General features: G+C 33.0%; 1 protein-coding gene across 4 annotated transcripts in view; it reads left to right on the forward strand.

Annotated features, from left to right (window-relative positions):
• The window catches only part of FSD1L (fibronectin type III and SPRY domain containing 1 like), a 54,381-nt gene that overhangs the window by 2,592 nt on the left and 26,178 nt on the right, over nucleotides 1-25,611 (forward strand). For 2 of the 4 annotated variants that reach the window (XM_039870628.1, XM_039870626.1), the window contains exons 2-6: nucleotides 5,270-5,365; nucleotides 7,602-7,733; nucleotides 14,082-14,183; nucleotides 20,908-20,930; nucleotides 25,412-25,533. In XM_039870628.1, the coding sequence (XP_039726562.1) occupies nucleotides 5,270-5,365; nucleotides 7,602-7,733; nucleotides 14,082-14,183; nucleotides 20,908-20,930; nucleotides 25,412-25,533 (475 nt within the window). The remainder of the gene's footprint in view (nucleotides 1-5,269; nucleotides 5,366-7,601; nucleotides 7,734-14,081; nucleotides 14,184-20,907; nucleotides 20,931-25,411; nucleotides 25,534-25,611) is intronic. The other 2 variants (XM_039870627.1, XM_039870630.1) reach the window with 2 other exon arrangements.

The raw sequence follows: 25,611 nt of genomic DNA on the forward strand, positions 1-25,611 counted from the left end.
GGTAATTTGAATAACTTTTTCTAATCTAGTCTGTTTTATACCTTCTTCCTTAAGTTTTAAAGTATATTTTCTGTTTTTATATCTGTAATAAGTGATTTCAAATGGTGATGCCAAAGAAGAGTTGTTAAATCCTAATTGAAAGAGGATTGGAAGTTCTGACTCATGCAATCTGACAATAGAGGTTAAGTAAACTGGACAGTCTTACAGAAGCGTGATGGTGGCTAGGCAGCAAATGGGTTAGCTTGACCAGCTGCTTTTTTGTGTGTGAAAATAACTCGGACTTCAGTGCTTTGTTAACAGATGCTCTGTTTGAGTAGAGGAAGAAAACATAATTGCCTTGGGTATGTAAGGCATACTCTTGGATGCAGAAAACCACAGTATTATCTCCTAGAAATAAACAGGGATTTTGTTTATATCAAGTTTCTGGGACACTTTTGTGAACAGGATGTGTTATGGATAGGTAGCTTTGTTTGATACTCACACCTTTTGATGATATCCTTAAGTGGTTTTAAGATAAAATCCCAAAGGTTTTTTTCACTTGGTGAAATGTGTATATTCAAAGAAGCCATTGAAATAAGTAAGACATTTGCACCTTTCTAGAATCTTGGTGCTTAGACTTTGATAGTTTAGGTTAAATTTTTGTACAGGACATCATTCACATTCATAGGGGTTGCTGTTTCTAGGAAAGGGTACTATAGAAACAAAGTTGGAGAGGAAGGGGTAAGGGATCCCAGAGGGAGGATGTCTCCAAGAGCATACATTGTCAATTGTTTGCTTTCTCCCATTTTTTCCTGTGTATTCTTTACTTTCTACTACTTGGAAGGGTTAGTGACAGTCAGACAAGGCTTGACTATGTAAGACTGGACAAACCTAGAGTGGGAAGATTGAACTGAGTAGGGGGAATTTAAAGCATGACAGCTTGTAGCACGTAGCATGTTTACACTTAGCTTCCTAATCCCAGTTTCCTCCTTTACTCTGGAATTTGCCCTCATATTGTACTCTAGCAGTTAAAAACCTCCATCATATCCAGGTAAGCTACCAGCTGTCTAATGTTCCAAAAGTACTCCTAGTCTAAATAAACAAACAAATAAATAAATAAATAAATAAATTTTTTTCTTGAGGAAGGGAAAGAGAAATGAAAATTGAGTATTGTTTGGCATCCAGTATTGTGTTAGACTGCTTTAAAGTCTCACAACAACTCTTATATCTATTGCACAGATATGGAAAATGAAACTCAGGTTGGTTCAGTGTCACACAGCTAGCAAGTGGTAGTCGAGTCAAACCAGGTCTTTCTTCACCATCCAAGCTTTTTTTTCATTACCACCTTTCTTGCCTGAATCCTTTACATTTAAATGGTGGTATGATTAAAGTAATTAAAACTTAAAATGTTAACTGGAATAAACCTCTGTAAAGTAGTTCTTTAAAAGAAACTAGTTAAGGCTAGTGAAAATAGTTCATAGAAAGTATAGAATATGATTTAGATGAAAACCAGGAATTTGATCTTTCTTGCTGCTATTTGCCCTCTCTCCAGCTCTTTTTCTTTATTGGGGGAGGGCCTTAGCTTTCTAAAATAGAGCTGTGAACAGGAAGGCATAGTGGGATTTTATACTCCGTAGGTAAGCACAATTGCAAACATTCCTGTGGAATGGATCAAAGTGATCCGGGATAATGTACCAGGCACAAGGTAGGTACCCTACCCTCTTTAAAGGACCATACTGACATACTCATGATCACTATATTTAAATACAGATATCTTCATTTCTTGTTGAACTTGGCAATTTAAGAAATTAGAAGTATAGTGAAGTGGACTTTACCGTTTTCTTCTCCCCAATTGTAACAGTGCTTCTTTGCAAATGCCTAGCTGAATGTAAACAGGATTTTTCATGCAGCAAACACTTTGAATGTTTCCTTTAGTGATAGATATTCCAGCCTAGGGCGGACAATATTTTGAAGTTAGTGGATTTTGTCTCCATTTTCTTTTTATATGTTTTATATCCTCAGTTGGCACTTCTTAGGCACAAGGTTCTGGTAGTATCTGGTCTCAGTTATTGATACTTATTGATTGATAGCTAATTATATTTTGAACTAATTTATAATAAAATGTTTGCACAGCTAGCCTGTGTACTTTTGTTACATTATAAATATAAATAATACGAATTTATTGTAGGAAAATAGAAAACATAGATAAATGAAAATAAAAATCATCCATAATCCTTCTACCTAGAGATAACATCTTTTAACATTTGTATGTCTTAAATTCCAGTCTTTTTTTAATATATAGAAACTTAAAAACTATGGCGTCATGCTGTGTAATATGCTTTATAATTTGCCTTTCACTTAATAAATTATGAATCTTTTACCATGTTAATATTCTATACCACTTTTAATGATTCAACAGAATTCTTCTGTATTGTTATATTACTTGATTTTTAATCAGTACCCTTTTGTTGTACATTTATGTTAGTCTCAACCTTTTAATGTTATAAATAACATTGAGATGAACATTTGTGTAGGCAAATCTCAACTTATACTCTTATTTACTTAGAATAAATTAGTAGAAATAGAATTAGTGAATTAATGTGTATATATTTTAACAAATCCTTTTGTGTGTATTACCAAGTTGCCCTTCACAAGGATTATGTCAGTTTATGCTGCTATCAGCAGTACCTGAGACTCGATACCCCGTCTCCATTCCCTCTCACCTTTTCTTAACTAGATGGTGGGACCTCTGGTTTCCTTGGCTAAACGTGAGCTTCCTAGACTTTACTAAATGGAACAGCGAGTACAAAAGTCACACATGGATAAGACTTCTTCAGCCTCTGACACACTGTATTTCCTTAAATCCTGGATGGGAATGTACCTCCTCTCTGCCCTGACATCTTACAGCTGGGCTCAGGGTGGGAAGGCAGTGTTCCTACCAGGTCTCTTGTTAGATTTTTTTTTTCCTGTGGATCACCCTAGTTGCATCTGTATAACAGGTGGTGTTCTGAAGTGTTTCTCTGTTAGAGAGGGATGACTTTCTCCTAGTTATTAGCTTTTTAAGATCATCAGACTCCTGAACTCTTTGACAATATATAATTCTTTTTTCACTTTCTTGCATCACATCTGAGCACAGTACTCTTGTTTGTGTTGCTATAGCTATGGTCAACTGGTAAGATTCTGGTTAGCTAGCTTACAGCTGGATAGAGCTTTCTGAATTTCAACTCTTGTTAGCAAAATCTAAGGAGAGGTATATGGTGTAGAGTGATGCAAATGTCATCATTCTTGGGGCATTAGGACATTTTCCAGGAATTCTACATGCTGGTTTCATTGATTCCTTTGCTCTGGTTTTAAGAACCATATGATTGTTTTGTACTGTCCCCAGCAATATGAGCAGCCCAGACTGCTATAAATGTACAGGCTTGCAGCTTCCTGTCTTTGAATTGTGACTACCACTTGATAGCTTTGTGATCTAAGAATATTTCTTAACTTATTTATTTAACCTTCCCTTTCTTCAACCATAAAATGCAAAGACTAATAACAATTTTTAAAAAAATCTGTTGTGAAGATGAAAAAGATATTCCCTTTTTCGTAGCTTAGCATGCCTGACACATAGAAAGTGCTTAGTTAATATTAACTGAAATGGTTATCATAATAGTTTGACCCCTTGAAGTTGTCGATTGTTAGTGATATTTGCAGTGGTTCTAGGTTTGTAAATCTCAACTCTCTGGAATACTAGTGCAGAACTTAATTTGAATCAGAAATCTCTTGGTCTGAGTAGATGCTGGTGGGAAACCCATACATCAAAGTGTTTCTTTAATTATGACCACTTGGTTATTGATGCCCTCAGATGCAGAGTAACATATAAACCTAGATATAATGGTTTTCTGCCACTGGTTCTGAGAATAGAAAGTTCCTGCATTATAACTTCAGAGTCTTGTTACACCTGTTTCTGGGGGGAACACCTACAGAGTAAACAGGTAACTCTTGGCGTGAGGCTTCTTTCATAGCATAACTTCATTTTGTTATTGTAGTAAAATAATACCAGTGGTGAGGATGGGAAGGTACAGTATAGGCAAGTGAATACAGCAGAGAGCCGTAGGTGGCACCCCAGGGATGATAGTACCTACTTATCTCCAAGGGTTGTTGTGAGAATTAAATGAGAACTGTTGTAATTATTTTTAATTTTTCACTACTATAATAGCTTTATGAACATTTATATAAAATGTTATCCCTTTATCAGGTTATTTCCTGAGCTTTTTATTTATAGCTTTTTATAAATATTTATTGGATTATATTTTGTGGAGATCTTTACCACATAAATTCTCACAAGAAATTATTAAAATATTTACACTCGTGGGTGCTTACAGATATAGGCTTGTGTGTCTGGGAAAATTATAAAGTAAAAGTACTTGCATTTGATTTTTACTGAGAATACGAGTACCTCGTTTTTGGGTTTTGCTTTTAGTACCCAGAGAGAGTTATTAAACAACTAGACCTGTGTTGTCCAGTACACATGTCTATAAACAATGAAATTAAAGTTAAAAAATAATTTTAGTTCTTCAGTTGTTCTTTTCCTCATTAGCTTCATGTGGCTAGTGACTATCATATTGGACAGCACATATATAGGACATTTCTGTTGTAGCAGAAAATTTTATTGAATAGCACCAAACTAGAGTATGTGAGAAAATTAAATGACCAAGTGTTTTATTTAAATAGGAAGCATTATCAAAAAGTCGAAAGTACTTGCTCCTAAGATTACTTACCTTATTTATTATGCTTCTACAGTATTTGTAAATATTGCAATGAATGTTGTAATTTTAGGTGCACATTTAATATCTACTTTCATATTTCTAAAATATGTTTTTTTATTTTTATAAATAAATAAAATCAAATTTCAATGTCTCTTTGCTTTTATTTCTCATATCCTGGTGTTGTATAGAAATTTCCATTATTTTTTCAATGTTTAAAGATTTGGTTCTATTCTTTTGCCACAGCTTTATGACCTAAAATAATAATATTGATACTAAATAATTTTGATAATCTTCAATATGAAAAGTATGATTGTGATTAAGTTGTGTATTAATAAGAAGTTTTAAAACAAAGAACATACATATTCCATCTTTTTAATTATAGGCCTTTGGAACTTTTGAATAACGAGAAGCTTTACATTACTCCTTTTATTATGTAACAAACTCTTCCATAAGGATTTGTTTAGAGAATTGTGATTAATGAACTTTATAATTCTCTTATTAAAATGTCATAATGTTTAATTTCTTTTTAATCCTAGGAAGCTCTACAAAGAATCATTTCAACTCTGGCAAATAAAAATGATGAAATTCAGAACTTTATTGATACACTAAATCAAACACTAAAAGGAGTTCAGGTATGAATTTTTTTTTAAAAGTTTGTGTAAATATGTCACAGCGAATGATTGTTGGACCAAATCAGAAATATAAATACACACCATCAACTCTAGATTATAAACTAATGGAGCACAGGAATTTTAAATGGCAGACAAATAAAAATGCCTTCTTTGCTATTCCTGCATTTTCCAAGGAAAGATCAATTGTAAGGGAAAAAGACAACTCTGGAATAATAGTTACTAGGGAATATTATAGTGCTCACTTTTGTTCTTTTCCATTTTATTTTTGTCTTTTCTAATTCTAATTAAGAGCAAGTCATACCTTTTCAAATGTACTGGAGAGCTAAGCATTTCTTTTATAGTAAATAGTGGAAGAAAAACGTAGATGATAAGAGGTCTGCTTGTAGAACTAGATAAAAGTAAAACATAGAAGTAGAAGGTAAAGTGCTCAATGAGGAGAGAGAAGAATGCTTAAGGAAATGGTTCCAGGTTTGGGGAGATAATCCATACTATAAACAATCAAATGTTGGTGGTGGAAAGTACCTTAAAATAATCTGGTGATGCTTCCCCATGAATGCGCCTTAATGAATTTAAGGGTAATTTCTTTTTAAAATAAGCATAGATTTGTAGGACACTTACAGACATAGAGTCTTTTCCTGTAGTTTTTGTTTTAACCTAAGTAATTGCCTGGTTCTTGATCTGTTAAACCTTATTTTCACTGCCTTTCCTTTACTTCTGAATTTACCGTAATTGAAGATAGTTGATTATGATCTTCACCACTTTAACTGCCTTTCTTGAACTACTTTATGGAAAATTTGGCGAATTCACAAATCCACTTTAAGTGAATAAAGCTAGTGGTTCTAAAATTCTTGATATATGGTAAGATAATCATCTGAAAAAAGAGACCATAGATATAGTTAGCCCAAAATATTTTTCCGATTAACAAATTAATAGAACTCTACCTTGGAATTCAGAGGAAAAAAATAGAGGAATTAAGCCACGCCCATCCCTGAAGACGGGAGAGGTGGGGGGCGGTGCGCATAAAAGACTGTAAGAATGTGCCAGTTGGTTGTTGAGGGGAAAAGACTAGTCCATTTCCTTTTGGTTAAATAAACCGAGGTCTAGGAGTTGAAGCGGCTTACTGAGTGGTTAATGTGGAATTCGATTTAGGTCTTTTGCCTTCCAGACTGCATACTTCTTCCACAGCTTGTTCTTACCACTGTAAATAAACTAATAAAATGATTAACACCACTTTTGGTAAGACTCCAGTGAGACAGTGTCTGTTTTTTATAAGTATTATAAGCAAAAGTTTGGATTAGGATAGGTTATATTAGTTCTTTTAGCCAGTGTCAATTTGTTTCTCATAACTGAATGATTCATTTAAGGTAAAAAAATGCCTTAAAATAACGTCTTTTATTTCATAATTGTTGCAGTTGTGCATATGGCCTATCTAGGGATTTCTCAGGTATATTAAATTATTTCTTGATGAAAGAATAGCATCTTGCTTAATGAAGCAATGAGGAACTCTGGAAAGTCAGCAGACTTGAACTGCTATATTAATTCTGCCACTAGCAGCTAGTAGTGTAGCTTTGGGCAAGTCACTTATTTAGGAGTTTGACCACACAAATTCTAGTTGGTAGATGATTTCTGAGGTTCCTCCTAGCACTAAAATCCAGTGCTTGATAAATCTTTTAGGATACAGTAGGGAATTGCTTAGTCTTGAAGTTCTGCGTATCTTGTGTAAATGCAATATTTTAGACAACCTGGTTTAAAAAGTTATACCAAGTCAGCGCCATCCATATATGTCTAAACTGTTCTAAAGAGTTACAGAATAAAAAGTCTCTGGAATATTTTGTTGAAATGCTTCATCAATGGTTCTGATGCACACCAGAGGTTGAGAACCCCTGACTTAGGATCTGCCTTAGAGCCAGAAGGTTTGGACATAGTTGACAATTTTCAAATAACCTTTCACATTGTCCTGTGGAAACAGTATTATAAAGAGTGAAGAGAGGATGGGCTAGCGCATAAAAGGCTGCTTAACTCATGTCTGAAATAGTACTATAAGCATTAATAGCCAGCTTCTTGGATTTATGTGTTTTTAAAACCTTATTCAAATATTAAAACTGTTATTTTTATGATATTAGGCTGAGATAGTTTATAATATGGTTCTATTTTCTCTGTTGATAAGTGTATATTAGTTTTTAATGTTTGACAGCTCTTCAGTAAAATCATTTCATTTTGTTTGTTTCTTAAATAGGAAAATTCTTCTAACATACTTACAGAGTTAGATGAAGAATTTGATAGTTTATACTCAATATTGGATGAGGTGAAAGAAAGTATGATTAACAGTATCAAGCAGGAACAAGCTCGTAAGTTACAGGAGTTACAGGTGAGGTCATGCAACTATTTAAATATGAATATTTTTAGTTTAATGCTTGATTTATTGAAAGCAAAAATGTATGTGTATAACTACTTTTATCTTGTAGAAGAATGATTCTTAATATTTTTTGATCATTGATATGTTTTTTTTTAATTGTGATAAAAAACATAAGATTTATCCTCTTAATCATTTTAAAACATATAGTTCAGTTATGTTAACTGTATTTACATTATTGTGTAATGGATCTCTAGGACTTTTCCATTTTACAAAACTGAACTCTATACCCATCAAACAACTCCCTATTTGCCTCTCTCTCCATGGCCTGGCAACCATCATTATATTTTCTGTTTTCTTGATTTTGACTACTTTAGATATCTTATAAGTGGAACCATAACAGTATTTGTCCCTTTGTGACTGGCATATTCTACTCAGCATAATTTCTTCAGGGTTCATACATGTTTCGCATGTCCCAGGATTTCCTTCTTTTTTTATGGCTGAATAATATTCCATTGTATGCATATACCACATTTTGTTTATTCATTCATCTGTCTATGGACAATTGGGTTGCTTTTATCTCTTGCCTATTGTGAATAATACTGCAGTGAACAAGGCTGTGCAGCTATCTTTTTGAGATCGTATTTTCAAGTTTTTCGGCTATAAACCCAGAAGTGAGTTGCTAGTTCTTATGGTAATTATATTTTTAGTTTTTCGAGAAACTTCCATACTGTTTTTTATAGCTGCTGTACCATGTTACAACCCCATCAGTAGCGCACAAGGGTTTCAATTTCTCCATATCGTTGCTGACACTTGCTACTTCCTAGTTTTTTGTTACTATTTTAATTGAGATATAATTGACCTATAACATTATATTAGTTTCAAGTGTACAACATAATGATTTGATATTTATGTATTACTTAATGATCATGACAATAAGTCTAGTTGATATCTATCACCACACATAGTAACAAATTTTTTGTGTGTGATGACAACTTTTAAGATTTATTCTCTTAGCAGCTTTCAAACATACAGTACACTATTATTAACTATAGTCACCATGCTGTACATTACATCCCCAGGACTTATTTTGTAACTGGAAGTTTGTATCTTTTGACTACCTTCACCCATTTCACGTCTGCTTACTATTTTTTTTTTTATAATGGCCACCCTAACAGGTGTGAGATGATACCTCATTGTAGTTTTGATTTGCATTTCTCTAATAATTAGTGATGTTGAGCATCTTTTCGTATACTTGTCCATTTGTATTTCTTCTTTCAAGAAATGCCTATTCAGGTCTTTTGCCCATTTTTCAATCAGGTTTTTTTTGTTGTTGAATTATAGGAGTTCTTTATAGTTCTAGATATTAACCGCTTGTCAGATATGATGTGCATTTATTTTCTCCCATTCCATAGATTGCTTTTTTACTCCACTGATTTTTTTTTCTTTAATGTGGAGAAGTTTTTCAGTTTGGTATAGTTCCATTTGTGTTTTTTTGCGTTTGTTTTTTGCCTGGGCTTTTGGTGTCATAGCCAAGAAATCATTGCCAGATCCAGTGTAGTGAAGCTTTGCTCCTATGTTTTCATCTAGCAGTTTTATAGTTTTAGGGCTTATGTTTAGGCCTGTCATCCATTTAGAGTGAATTTTCTGTGTAGTGTCAGGTAAGGGTTCAAATTCATTCTTTTGCATGTGGGTATCCAGTTTTCCCAGCACCATTTGTTGAAGATGCTCTTGTTTCCCCATTTTGTGGTTTGGCACTCTTGTCAAAGATCATTTGACCATATATGTGAGGGTTTATTTCTGGGCTCTCTGTTCAGTTCCATTGGTTGATATATGTCTTTATGCCAGTATCGCACTATTTTGATTAGCGTTGTAATATGTTTTAAAATCAGGAAGTATGAATGTGCTCTCAACTCTAGTCTTCTTTTTCAAGATTGTTTTGGTAATTCAGTGTCCTTTGCAATTTCATATAAATTTTATATATATATTTTTTTATTTTGATAGGGATTCCATTGAATTTGTAGATTGTTTGGGGTAGTATGGACATTTTAACAATATTAAGTCTTCCAGTCTGTGATCATGCGATGCCTTTTTGTTTATTTGTGTCATCTTTAATTTCTTTCAGCAGTTTTGGTAGTGTTCAGGTATTTTGTCTCCTTGGTTAAGTTTACTCCAAAATATTTGATTGTTTTCGACGCTATTGTAAATAGGATCGTTTTCTTAATTTCCTTCTTGGGTTGTTTCTTGTTAGTATATAGAAATGTAGCTGATTTTTGTATGTCGATTTGAGAATCGGAAAGCTGGAGAAGAATACAAACATTCTCTTTCATTCTTATGCACATACTGTACACATGCATTTTCCAAGGATCAAATACTCTTCCAAGTCTGTGCATATTTCCCAGGTTGAGATTTTTTGTTTATGTTGAGGAGGTGGGGGTGGTATTACTTGAATCATTCAAAGGTAATTATTTAGTCATAAAGTATTTATAAATTTCAATAAATAAGAAATTCATTCATTTAAAAAACAAAATTGGAGAGAAAAGGAAAACTCATTGTCTTCTGAAGATCTACCCCACAACTCATCCTTTGCAGATTTCTCATCCCTCTTCACAGCACCAGTTTGGAATACCTTTTAAGCATTCCATTGCTTGATCTGCAGCCTCCCTCGCTCCCTCTCTGTCAGAGAATTTCTAATTCCCTTCATCTTCATTGTGTTCGCCAGCTGTTTCTGTTAACCTAGCCCATACCACATATTAAATCTGCCACTGTTGAGGCCATGAGTCATATTTTTTCTCCAACTTTCTCTTCTTCTCATTGGGTGACAAAAAAAAGTCATGCATTTTGAATATGCATTATCAATTTTTATATGCCACCTTTAACTATCCCTGGGGCGAGTGATGTTTCAGTGCTGCTACTGTTATTTTCCTTTTCTCTTACTTGTAAGCTCTCCAAATACCTAGTTGGTGCCTATTTTTTGTCGGGACTTTCTTTTTGCTTAACTGTATATGTAGTTTATTTTTTTGGCATTGTTAATAGGGGAGCTAGAGGAAGCCATTAGACACATTTTATAAAAAAACTTGCAGTTGGCTAGATAAAATTAAACTGTTAACACCTTTCTTGAGAGTAGGAACTTTATTATTTATGTTTAGAAAAATACTTTTTACTTGCTCTCTATTCATGTATCTTATATTGCTAGCTTTTAATTAAGAGCAGTTAATTGGGTTCACTAGCTCTTCTGAGGTCCTTTTCTCTATTCTCCCTTTTCCCCTTTCCTCAGAATCCACATACATTGGATAATAAAGCTCTTAACAGGAATGACTTTAGCGAAGCATTATTAGGAATTGAAATCATAATTACCATTGGATTTTTAAAAACTATTTTATCATCTTCACTATGTCTTGTTATGTTTGCCCTAACAATACTATAGAGTTGTAAAAGATTTCAAAAAACTGTGAAAATGTTCCACATCTTAATGTTCAAAATTCATATTTGAGAAGCTAGTTTAGAGTGTCTTTTGTTAGCACAATTTATGGCGGTAAGTCAGTGATGATATTTGATCGACAGTATCAGTCAGTAAAATTTGACTTAGTGTTATGCTGGATTTGGGGTATTTGTAGTGAGCAAAACCCTACCTGCATGGATTTCACATTCTAATGGAGGATAATTTGCAAGAAATGCAAAAGAAAGGAAAATCAGATCCTCGTGTCAGAGAGATTAGAATTTATAAGAGTAAGCAAAAATATATTTAAGAAATAACTGATTTAAGAATAATGTTAATGTAAACACTATATAGCTGTACAGAATGCCGAGGAATCTTGAAGGGAATTAAGTTAAGAAACAGTTCATTGGAAACTGATTTGAAGCACTTTGAGGGAGGAAGGGACTTATTTATTAAAGAGAAGGAAGAGTTAAGATAATCAAAGATCAAAAGTCTGGAACAGTCTTCGAATCATCTTGAAGCCCCGTGCTGATTTGGAAGAGAGATCTAATATCATCGGCGTCATGGCATGTGGGTTTTGATCCTTTGGAGTGTTGACTTTTTTAACTCAAGGTGTTTGAGATTTTCAGAATTAGATAATCTTTATCTATTGTGAATTTTTGATTTAAAATATGTCTATACTTCTAGAAGAAGTGTGGTATTTTTATATCAGAACTTGTTTTCTGACAGCCATGTACAGAGCAGGATATACATGAGTTTACATAAAATCTATAGTGCTCTTATAACAGGCCGCATTTATCGCTTTTGTAAGTGACTTAAAAGTTGTTGACTAAATTCCCAGTAATACATAATTGGGTCATATAAATTTATTTAAACTCTTTTTCTCATAGAGTCTCAGATAACTTTGTCTGCTTCAGGTTTTGTATTCTGTCAAATTCATCATTAGCTGAAGAATTCAAAATGTTGCAGAAAATGGGAGGATCGGAGTTTTGAATACTGTTTAGAAGTAGTGACTGCAAGGGTGTTAGCACCTTCTTTTCTTTTTGTATCATCACTTCAGGTCCTAATTTTTTTCCAGTGATATCATTGTTTTATTTTTTTCCCCCTCCTTTTATCTTATACTTTATTAGCCCTTGTAATACTTAGTACTTGCCTCTCCTTCTCAATGCCACAAAACTTTGGGCAAATTTCTAAATAAGAATGGTATCTAGGGGACCAGGGGAAACTGAGGGGACAATAGGTTGTTAAATAAGACTGTGAGTTACTGAAACATAAGTTTAGTGAGAGTAACTTCATTCTTGAGGATATTCTTGTGTTATGATTCAAAGAAAAGCTACAGTAGTGTCAGCTTAATGGTACTTCAAACCATAAAGTTTTCTTGGGATAGTTTTAAAACCAAATATTAAAAAGAATCACAGCTTGGCTGTTGATGCCATTCCCTTCTTTAGTTGGAGATAACAGAGCATCTGTCTTCTTCCTTTGGGTTCACAAACTCTCAATAGCATGTTGTATTGCTTAAGATATTTTAATAATTCCTCTGAGTAACTGATAAGTAGTGCTCTTTAAGTTGTATTCTTTTGTACTCTCCCCCTTTTTTTGCTTTCCCTCTTGACTTCAAAGTACATTCATAGCCTTTCCCCTTAGAATGTTATTTTATCTCAAACTTTGACCTCAGCTTGGACTCTTTCACATTAATGGTTCCTTTAGATATATTCTTTATTCTTCTTGATATTTTTTACTTTAATACTACATTGACACGGTCTGCCCTAGAGATCCTGTATAGACCATTTATATCCACCATTTTGTTCTCAGTGATTTTTATTAAACCTTAAGCTCTTCTCTAACTGGCATATTTCAAATGATAGGTTGTTAATTCATCTTTGGAACTCATTAAAAGGTTTACTTGCAGGAGGAGCAGTATTTTTATGAAATTGTGGTTTGGTTCTTAGAATAACACATTAAAACCTATTTTAACCCAAAATATGGCTGAACTATTCTCCTTTTCCAAAGTAAACTAGAACATATTAGAAACCAACAAAACGAGCCATAGTTTATCTTTAGTGTTGATCTCAAGGGGAAACTAAGTAGATTTGAATATGGAATAGATATTTATAAATATTCTGAAGATGAATCTTGGATACATTTAAAAGCATAGAAATGGGTCTGTTTCTCTGTTTAAAGTCATCATCAACAATATTTTCACCTGACTGGGCTTAGTTTTAGATCCCCAAATGATAGAGTGAGAGAGAGAACGAACTGATTAAGAAAGGTCGTGTTTGGTGAAAATAACACATCAGAATAACAGCATATCAGTATAACACTTACATATTTTGTTCCTTTTTATTTTTTTAAAAAATCTATCCACTAACATTGTGATTCTTTAAGATATGTTCTGTGTTATTGAGTATTGGAATCTATAAATTAGTATTAATAAGAGTACCTGTTACTGAGTATTGTGATAAATGGAATACTAAGGTTGTGCTCAGCTGAATGTATCTGTAATTCGATTCATAAACTTTAACTTAAATAGGTAAATATCACCAAGAAATTTAGTCTTCGTTATAGAGGATGTTGTCTATAGATGGATTATTTTGATGTTTTAATTGTCGATGGTTTTTAGACTACGCAGAGAAGAATCTTTAAGTAAATTTGACTCCAGTTATTTACAATTGCTTTAATTTCTTTTGTGTTTTTAAATGATGAATATGTTTTTATCTGCAGTTGAGCTCTTTCTGACAAACTATGAGATGTTAAGTACAATGTATTAAGATAATTAAATTTGTTAAAAATTACCTTGCTTCAGTAGTTCTTGAAAATATTTTTGTTCAATTATTGCCATTAAAATTCTAAGTTTATTATGATAATACATATTTAAGATTCTGATGGCAATAGGAAATTTTATTTTAATGATTTTATTTTTCTAGAGTCAGCTTAGTCAATGTAATAATGCCCTGGAGAACTCTGAAGAACTACTAGAATTTGCAACACGGTCATTAGATATAAAGGAAGCTGAAGAATTTTCAAAGGTACAAAAAAAAGATAAGTAGTGCTCTAAACTCCCAAAAAACTAATCCACTTAAAACAAAAAGTTTTGTTTAAAAAATGGTATTTTCTTTTTTAATTTTGGATTCATTCAGTCTAGAAAAATCTACAGTCTAAAAGGAATATGAAATCTAGTTTTGTCTTACTTTCTGTGAGCTAGTTGGGAAAACATCTGCTTGATGCAAATGAGCACTAATTTAGTGGAATTTGTTACTAAGTTTGTTATTAAATGTTCTACTGTTGAAGAGATTATTTGAATGTTTTATTAAAATATGAAAATGTAGGTCCTTTATTTAAGAGGTATATTTGATATGAAAGTACGAACAGTGGAGCAAGAAAACTGCTAATGTTTTAAACTAGATTCTGGTGTTAAAGAGATTCTGAATTCTAGTTTCTGGTTCTTATTTTAAGTAGGGTTGTTTTTTAAATGTTATAGAAAAAGTGGGAAATTAAGCCATATAATTAGCAAAATATATACTATGTCATAATCTTATTGAGATAATATATTTGTTTGAGATCACTTTCCTTGGTCTTTGTGGACTATGTAATGAGCTGCATTGGTGTTAGAAAGGTGGCTTTATGATTCATTTGTGTTCATGTATTCATCTTATGATTTTTCTGTGAACTTGAAGGTGGAAAAACTTCCTCAAGAAGGTAACATTTGCTGGCTTATTTTCCTACATTTTGAAAATGAACTTTAAAATTGATATTTTTTAATGAAATTAATCAAAACAAAAATTATTTTGCTATAAACCAGTGAACTAATTAATTCTCGTATTTGGAGGTGCTTGTGAGGAAGTTCATCTTTGCACTTAGTAGCACTTATATAAAGGAATTATGAGGGAAATGTATTATACATTAAGGTACTTTTAATGTAATAGACATGTCACCTAGTTAAAGGGCTTTTATGTGATAACCTTAAATATCTAGAACATAGCCAAAAAACATGCTGAAAGCAAAAGATGTCTGAGTCATCAAAAATCAGTGTCGTAGAGTTCATGGGAAACCGTTAATATCCTCTGTTCATAGTTTCTCAGAATCTATTGACTATTAATACATACATGGCACTACTAAGTTTTTTGTTTTTTTCTTTGTTTCCTTGTTGTCAACAGAGTTTACTTCTAGGGGGGTAGAGCAGCTGTAATCATAGCAGCAAGAATTCATGGCCAAGAGCCTGAGGGTGAGGAAGAAGACTAAAGTGTATACATAAGCACTCAAAAATAACTTGAGTCCAGTTGCATTTAAATAGGGACTGACACTCAGAAAAACTGTGATACAGTTTATTTCTACCAAGTTTCTCTTTTCATTGTCATTTTCTGAGTCCTTCTCTTCCCCTCCTCTCAAGGGCTACTGTTCTCTTTCTTCTTTGTTCTTTCCAGCTTTGCTTCTAGCTTTCTTAATTAAAACTTATTCCCAGCTGTTTGTAAATTCGAAGGGTTCCTAACTGCTCACAATAGGGAAAAATGACTCAAGATTAATTATTGGACTAGCAGTATATCCTTAGAAATTTGGAAAAAAATTCTTTTAAGATATACTATTTCAAATATCCCACTTTAAAGTGATTAAATCAGATTAATATGAATAGTTCATGGGGACAAAAAAATATCAGGCTAAAACCCAGGCCATGAGTCTTTTTAGGCTTCATAGTACTTAAAAGAGAATTTTAAGTACTAACATTTAAATGATCACATTGCATTATCTCAGCATGAGAATTGAATATGAAGCTGTGCTATTTACCAACATTAGACAGTCTGAAAGTGAGCAAGTAAAAATAGCACAAATGGAAAAGGATTTTAGAATGGACTTTCACTAATTTTTTTTTTAAGACTGTGGGTTGATAGTAAATATATGCAGAAAGATCACCAGCAGATGAGATCTGGATCATTAGCTTTATTTCTGGATGGACAAGTAGCCAAAACCCCACCAAACATGGGTTCTCTGCTAATAGCTGGCCTGCACAATACTTCTTGAATCCTTTGTCAAAATTAGTATCCTTATCTTTCCCCACCCCCTGAATTTAGAACTTGAATTCTACCTGTGAAAAGAGCTGAGTCTGTGGAACAGTTTCCAAGTCAATGTAACTAACAAGTCATTTCATCGCAGTCTTGCCACACATAAGCCACTTGTCAGACTAGAAGGGACGGAATGGTTACCTGCCAGGCGCCGTTATTGGCATAAAATGTACAGAATAAGGTGAAAGGGAAACAGTGTCTTCTACATTTGATAACAGATGAAGAGGGAGAATGGGTTTTGTGTGTCTCCCACACTGACTCTCAGTCATTGGAATATTGTTTAGTGAGTGTCAGGCTGTGACCACTGGGAGGAGCAAATAGGAAGAGGGATGGAAGCTCACTCAGTATATTCAAGGGAGCAGAAGTACTGGCAGAAGCTGCTTTGGTAGGCTGAAGTCAGGGATGCTGGGAGAGGAGAGCACCTTCAGCAATAGCATGACATGTTTCAGTGTGAAGGCAACTTAAAAACAAATCTAAGTGTTTGTTTAGAATAGTTCAAGTTATAATTTTTCACCTTTATTTCAGTTGAGGGTCATTTATGTTCTATAAAAATGTAGTGTATTATATTAATGTGCTTAGTCATAGAGCAGATGTATGCAGTACTGTATTCAGAGTTTATTTAAAACGATTTACTATGACTTTGTGAGGAAGACTTTTGAATGATCGTGTTTTTGAAAAATGGTTCTTTTTATAAACAGATTTATATAGGAAATATAAAACTTCTAATATATAGAATCAATTGGTATGCAATTTGTTTTTTGAAAGTCGGTATTTTTGCCTAAAGGAAAATAGCATTTTGAAACTATTTCTTTTCACTCTCTATGACTGAATCCCCTTTATTTCCCAAGTTATTCCCTTAATATGATATTTTTGGGGTGAGAGTCAAAGTCTCAGTTATATATTGTTAAAAGTATTGAAAAAGTATTAAATATTTGCCTCTTTGTCATTTTCAGATTGTCTCAAGGAACCATTACAAAATTATCTGCCCCAAATTAAGTATGAAAATTTGAAGTATAAAACAGTGCAGACATGTAGACAAAACTTGAAAAACTCTATTGGACTTTACTGCAAATCAAAATAAAAAATCTTCTCAAGCAAATGCCAATTTTGACGTCTAGATTTTGCCAGCTTTATTGTTTTGACAGTGTTAGTGTGTTTTTCTCTCAGCAGTTATCATTCAAAAACATACATTATTTTTGTTGCTATTTATCAGTGTTCTCTGATTTTTATTCCTTTGCTGCCTCTTTTTCCATTTGCGCCTGTATTTCTGAGAATTAGATTGTTAAAAATGTTTAGTTAATTTTAGATAATTTTTAAAAAGTCGTTTTCTACAAATAAGATGGCTTAGGATGGACATTTAGGGTTCCGAGATATCTTAGTGCTCATCATTTTAAAGGTGACATAACTGAGTCCTAAAAGAGTTAAGTAACTTGCTAGTTATGTGATGGGCTGAAACTCAGATAACTTAAATCTTGGTCAATATTCCTTATTTTTGCTGATGAGTTTCAAAATGTCTGCTGATGGGGAAGCTATTTGGAAATATTAAATTTTTTTTCTGTTTGGATAAATGTCTCATTGAGTACAGTAAACAAGATCTAAAACTTCTTTTTTATTATTCCCTTTTTAACTTTAGAAAATACTATTCAATATATCTACTCCATAAGTAGAACTATTTTAGAGTACTTTGCTTCTAATATCTTTCTATAAAAGGAGAAAAATGAGGGTATTAAGAAGAAACATAGAAACAGTAAGATTCTAGCCATTAAAGGGCTTGATCTATTCATGGAATAAAATAGTTTATCTACTCATTGCCGATTAAAAACAAGAGAGACTGGGAAAAGATCTTGTTTAACTTCTTTTTATATTTAATTGGTAATTAAAAAGAACCATTCATGATTACTCCTACATTGTATTCTTATTGCAATTCTATTTCAGGAAGTTTTGTCTTAGGTGACAAATTTCTAAAACTGATACAATAAAGGATCAAAATTATAAGATTTATTTTTAAAACAATTGAGAGAGGAAGGGAATGAGAGAGAAAGGAGCCATCTCTAATGAATAGAGATAAATGAAATGTTGGCAAACAAGATTTCACTAGCAGATTGAAATAGAAGTAGTGATTGAAATTGATGTACAAAATAGTGATGTTGAGCAAAGAAATATGACTAATACTTCTTGAAGGCTCTTCAGTAATATATAGTACCATAACTTAAAAATCTAAGCATTCACTGAGGCCTCTTCATAACTCACTAAGTGGAGTTCTGCAGATAAATGTATTGGAGACAGAATAGTGGTAAATGTTGGGATCGGTTAGTATTTATTAAGCCAAAATATTAAATTGACAAAATGCATCACTCTTGAAATGGAAACTTAGAGAAATCAAGCAATATAATATTGTATATCTTTTGGATGGCTTTTGCTTTGGGAGAAGAAATTCCAGGAAAAGAATTAAACAATCTCTTTTCCAATTTAAGACATTTCTTGAAATTGGACCCTTTTAGAGAGAGATTTTCAGAATTTGAGACTTTCTGCTCTTTATCATTGCACAGAATAACTTCTTTCAAATTTGAACCTAAATGAAAGAGAAACCATGGAGTTTTCAGTTTTACTAACTAGGTATACTTATATATATAATACATGGGACAACAGTTTTTCCTAAATGATCTGGCTTGTCATCTATACCTTTTTCTTGTTTGTCACAAACAGCCTAGTATATTAAATAACATGAAAGCTTTACATGCATGTGTCCCTTCGCACACACTAAAAATGACATCTTACTAAATTAAGTAACACTGGATATGAAGTTGAATCATTATGGTCAATTTAAAAAATAGTAATTGTCTTCATATTGTTGGGTTATTTGAGAGTGACTGGTAAGTAACATTACTTTAACCAAGTTCTAAACCAGTTGGGAAATAAGATAAAACAATAAAGCTGATTAAGAGGCCAAATACCAATAAAATGATATTGAGGAATTTGGCTTAGAGCAATAGGAAAGCTTCCTAATATTGAACCCAAGAATTAGACTTACCCACCCGGGTATGGTCATTATGGGACTACTTCAGATGTCTGTGAGGGAGCCATTTTCAGTGAAACTTACTAAATCAAGGGAAAGAACGGAATGTATGTTCTCTGTGGGTAAGCAAACAGCCAGAAAAACGGAAAGGTGCTGAGCTACTTATCTTTAGTTTCTCCTTTCAAACTCATAATCAGATTAAGTCATATCACCTCCCAAGAGAAATGAAGGAATAAAAAGAGACTAAGGGAGTAATGCTGGTGGCAGTTCCTCTGTATATAAAGAAACATCAAGTACAAAGAAGAGTCTCTTCTTCCCCTCCCTTAACATTTATATTAAAATCTTTGGTTATATTTCTAGCTATAATGACAATAATTAAAAAAAAAATCAATGTAATTGACTTCCTTAACATTTCTTATCCATAGTGTCATGATTTAAGGAACATATAGATGCTACAAAATTGGGTTGTAAAAGGATCTTTAGAAACATTAAAGGATCTTTAGAAACATTAAAGACCAAATCTCTTAATAAAGAAATAGAATTAGTACAGGGTCACAGAATCGATTATGATAGCGCTGGAACTGTATAATATGCTGATCTAAATTGTAGTTCTTTTATGTAGAAAGGTTGTCAGACTAGAACCTTTTAGGATGGGTATGAAAATGACTGATACCAAGTAAGAACAATACTGGAACTGGAGAAGCAACAGAAGCAGTGCTGTATGTTCAGTTACATGTAGTAGTTATTATTATTGTGTGCAAAGCTTTATGCTGGACATTGGGGATGGTGTCGAGGAAAACAGCCTTACATTGGATGCATCATTAATCATGCTGGTCAGTGTGGGCAAAAACTTTTATTGGCTCTTATTTCGCATGTAAATGTAAAAGGTAAAACAATTTTTACTTGTATTTTTCATTATTTTTCTGTGAGTGTACAACATTAATTAATAGCTGTGTCCCCTTTCTAAACTTGTGCTAGCATTCTAAAAAAAAAAAACCTGAAGAGTAGGTTTAAGTTGGCAGCTTTTATGAGGTCATCTGAGAGAAAGATCTCATTGCTGGAAGCATTTCTCTGGTTTCTCCTTGTCTGAATTTTTTGCCATTACAACTTCACTCTTTCGGGGTAAAGGATTGTAGAACTGCAGCCTAGTTTTATATGTTAGCAGGCAAGCTCTCAGAAAACAAAGTCCTTGCCCAGTGAAGGCATATAGAGAAAACTTGGAACAATCATTATGAAGTGGTGAAAGAGATCTCTGAAGAAAAATTGGAGAGCAGATTTGAAATGTATAAGAAAAAAATCATCAGAGTGCATAGACATGTGTGCCCCATGAAGGAGATTGATTGTTCTAGTTGAAGAGTGTCAGACTGAATGAAAGTGGAAGTGTGTTATGATAATCTTAAGGTAAGAAAAAATATTTATAGTCATCTGGTATTAGTTTGAAGTGTTAAATTTCCTTTTAAGGTGATTTTTATATGGGGTGTGAATTTTCTACTATCGTTCTAACATCACATTATGCAAGCTGATATGAACTGTACAGATTTCTTATAATTTATGTTTTTGTGAATATGAACTAATATATTCCAGGATTTATATTCTAACTTTTCTTGCATGTCACTGCCATTGAAACTTGCATGAAAAGCACTAACTGCCTTCTTTCTCTTCTCCCTGATTTGCTCGAAGGCTGCCAGACAGATCAAGGATAGGTATGGAATAAAACCTCCATTTTTATTTGTGTTGACATTGAAGTCAGAAATGAAATTCAAGAACAATTTCTTGTTAGAATCTCATTGGTTAAAATAAAAATACCTAATGGCCAGGTACAAAAAAAAAGAAAATATCTAATGCATATTTTCTGGAATAAACAATATATCAGCAAGATTTTTAAGAACAGAGTTGTGGACAATTATGTACTTCTAAAAGAATTTCATTTCTGGTATAATCTAGTTAGTTTTAGTACAGTTCTTAATGAGCTATGCTAATGGATGGGGGACCATTTTGAATAATTAAAAATATATATATATTCCTGGAATGCATTTTATAATTTTATAAGCGTGTCTTATTTTCCGAGAAGTCACAGCATTTTAAATAGTCCTCAGGAGCTAAAGCTCTCCTATTTCACTCCTCTCTGTTTAACACCTTCGTATTCTCATTTTGTCCTGTTCCTGGTGCCATCTCTATCTATTTCTAATGCCACTACTATCTAGTTTATGGGAAGAGAATATTAAAGAAAATGGGGAAAGACTGACTTAAAAGGTTTTTCTCATTAGTAGAGCCAGGACCAAAGGAATTGAGTACTTCCTGTAATGAATACACCAGAGAGCTAAAACTACTGCTGGCAATTTTGGATTGGGTTACCACAGATGGGATGGTTCTGACTTGCCTGGCTGGTCACCGAGCATTGACTACAGTGAGATGATCACTTAGATTTCTTCATTTGAGGATTATGAGATTCTCTGAAAGCCAAGCTCTTCAAATCACCACTCAGAATCCTAGATTAAATTATTTTTCATCATGATTTACAAAATTATTAATTATAGATTGTGTGAAAGCCAGTGTTTCTTTTGTTAATTATGGCCGAAGACTTCAAATTTTGTGTTTTTCTCATGGTATTTATTTGACTAGAGGCAAGATTCACATGGCAGTCATAGGATTCTTAGCATAAATATTAATCTTTATATTCTATATTTTATATCAGGGATTGATTAAAGACATGGATCATTCTTATAAATCCTGAATTTAGAAACGAGATTATGAGAGCTTGAAGGTGGAAAGTATTGGCTATATGAGGATTGGTTGCTAGGTAGGTCAGTTTTTTGGGTAAGGTAGTTTTGGGTTGTGTCTTGTGGAATTCGCTATGAGTGATCCATCTTCCACCCTGGCTAGATTATTTTTCTATTTAGCCACCTACTCCACTGAGTCCTACTCAGGTCTTTGCTTTTTTCAATTAGAAGTCACTTCCTAATCAGTCTTTGAGTTGTCAAAAGACTTTGTGAGAGACCTTTGTCCAGATTTGTGTGTCAAAATTTAATTTTGTAATGAGTGTTCATGGCTGAATGTATTCTTCAGTGAAACTTGATTTCTTTTCCTTCTCTTCTAAGCCAACCTCTTGGCTTGTTCATCAGTATCCAAGTGATCTCAGAACTCAGGATTCCTTTTTTCTGTGAGAGCAAACTCCATTTTTTTTTTGGTTCGGCTTTTTTGTTTTTGTTTTTCAAAGCTTATACTTTTTTTTAGGCTCCCTACAAATTTTTCGCTTCCTAAGGAACATTTCTGAATTATAGCTTAATTTTTTTAAACTTGATTTTTAGTTTCATAATTTACAGGTTTCTCTGAGATAGTTTTTAGGGGCTCTCCCAAGAAGCAAGTTTCTGGAATTCCATCATTACATTTTATAACATAAAAATAATTTAAACATATCATCATAATGAAATAATTATTTTCACTAAGAGAAGAAAGGATTATTCCCTAATGTGAGGGCAGAGGTGGTGTTTTAAAGAAGAGTGCATAATATACCTGAGCAAGGAATCAAATATATGAAAAAGAAAGTACCTGTGAAAACTAAGTATTTATTATTTGCTGTGATGCAGGAGTTATGCAGGAGGAATAGTGGGAGCGACAAGAACACTAAAGACAGAAATGAGAAGATAATACGCAGCAAATTTCTACAGTTTTACAAATCACTGGTATACACTTCTGGATGCTTAGTAATGTTGGAATATGATTAGTTGAGGTATATTGTAGGAATTACTGGTTTTTAAAGAAAACGGATCATAAAAGGAAGAGTCAAATTAATTAGATTGTTTGAGGAAATTAAAAGTGTTCATCCATATGTTTTGCAGCTATTTTCGCAAAAATAAAACGAGGAGGAAAAGGGATCCTTATATTCAGCTTGTACTAGTAGAAGTAAATTGAGAAAGTCAGGGTGAATTAATTAAATCATTCCTAACCACGTGGATCCTGTAATGTAGAGAATTATTTATGGATTTTAGATTGTTAGTTTGGGCTTTGAGGCATATTGTCTAAATATATTCAGTTTAAAAATAAAAAGCTCAGTCTTTTTAAAGCTTATAGCATTGTTATACATCTAACTTGATTTACGGAGATTGAAATTTTCATTGACTAGAAAATAGACTTTTAATGCATTTTTTAAAGTTTTTAAATTTATTTTTTTATGGCGACATTGGTTAATGAAATCCAATAAGTTTCAGCTGTATACTTTAACAGTAAGGCATATATATATTTACACAGTGTGTTCACCTCCCATAGTTAGATTTCTTTCTGTCACCACATATTTGACCCCTTTACCCTGTCTACCTCCCCCTTCCCCCCCGCCCCACCCTCTGGTAACCGCTAGTCTATAGTTTATGTCCATGAGTCTCTGTTTGTTTGTCCTGTTCATTTGTTGCTTTTAGGTTTATATCCCATATAAAAGTGATGCCATGTGATTTTCAACTTTTTCTGTCTGGCTTATTTCGCTTAGCCTGATTATCTCGAGGTCCATCCATGTTGTTGCAAATGGCAATATTTTATCTTTTCTTATGGCTGAGTAATATTCCATTGTATATATGTACCACAGCTTCTATAATGTATTTTTGAAGGAACATTTTTTTTCTTTAGGGCATAGTGATTATATCAAGTTTTGCAGATGAATTTTCAGATTTAAATTCCCTAAAACACTTTTAGATATTTTTTTCAACAGTTCTCAACAAACATTTAAATAATCAGGTTTAGTAGCAACCAAGTTGGTTCAAAGCCATTCATTGATTCTGTGGGCATTTACTAGTACATATCTGAATATAGTTCTTTCAGAAGTCCAAATCAGAAGATGCTTGGGGCTGTAAAGAATAAAGCATGTCAAAACTTAGCCTTTGTTCCTAACTTCCTATTGATATGATCTGAAATTGTATTGAGAACCAGTAAAGTAATACATGCGATGTACTCAGTGTTATGCTTAGCATTCAATGCAGGTTCCCTTCCCTATAAATTGTATTTCAGTATAGCATTTTCTTCTTGATAAATAGATCAGTTAAATCATTGTTTCTTTCTACTAAATAAAGTGATTACTTTCCTAGTTTTAAAATTAAATAACTGAATACAGAAACAATTAGACATTTTTTTATCCCAAAATAAAAGTACTGCAACAAGTTTGATATCTTTCATACCATTGATCTCTAGAGTAGATTTGGCAGATCTGAATGACTAGGCTGGGTATTCTCTTTTTTCCTCTAGCTCTATTTACTTCCTCTCCCAAACTGTATACTAGGAGGACAGCATACATGAATTTTACTTTTGTATCATTCTTTGACAAAAGATGATAAGGAGAGTTACTTTGTGATACTTATGGAAACTTACTGTAATGTGAAAAGGTGAAATTTGAGATAAAATGACAAATTAATAGATCATGAGTATTTCTTGTAGTTCCCAGTTATAATTGACAGAACAATTTCCCCAGACAATGGGTAAAATGAGGTCTTGTATGACTTCTTTTTGTTTGTTTGTTTGTTTTTTATACCATATTCATCTAATAAATATTTATTGAATGATTATTTCCATGGCATGTGGTTTCACAGGGTTATTTCTCTTTGTATCCTTCCATTTAGCGTCAGTACATTAGAAAGACACCTACTAGCATGATATTCAGAATTACGATTCTACTACTTTCCTTTCTCATCCATGGCATCTCTTTAGCAGCTACCAAGCTATATGTTTGGTCAGTGTACCTCTACTCTTATTCAAGGTTACATGGGGTGGCTGTGACTACTAGGGAGACTGTTTGAATCAGGGTACATGTACAGTTCATTATTTGGCATATGAAAAAGAATGAGGCTGGCATCAGGAAGTCAGTGAGATTGAGTTTACAGAAGTTCAGATGACTCTTGGGTCTGCAAACAATGATTTATATTGGATATTCGTTTTTTTGTGATATTCGTATTTGTGTACAGTTTTATAAAGGTAGGCGGACGAAAGTTCCTTAAAGTTATGTTAAATGTATTTAAATTTTAAAAATCTTACAGTTTTTTAATTTTCCAAGACTCTAAGAGCAAATTTCTATTTAGTTTTATTACCGTTGTTGTAGTTTCTGAAATCACTAGAGTAAAATAATTTTTATCTTTTCATTTTATAAATTAAACATATGATACTTCCCATTCTTTTATTTTTAAAACAATGTTTGTGTTTGCCATAGGGTAACGATGGCTTCAGCTTTTCGCCTTTCTTTGAAACCAAAGGTCAGTGACAACATGACTCATTTAATGGTGGATTTTTCTCAGGAAAGACAGATGCTGCAAACTTTGAAATTTTTGCCAGGTAAGTAAGTATGTAGTATATTCTGTGTAAAGTTAGATATAAAAACTTTTTTTCCTTCAAGATTTTTTCTGTAACGAA

This window comes from Pteropus medius, unplaced genomic scaffold (assembly GCF_902729225.1).
Source record: "Pteropus medius unplaced genomic scaffold, Ma_sr-lr_union100, whole genome shotgun sequence".
Classification (NCBI taxonomy): Eukaryota; Metazoa; Chordata; class Mammalia; order Chiroptera; family Pteropodidae; genus Pteropus; species Pteropus medius.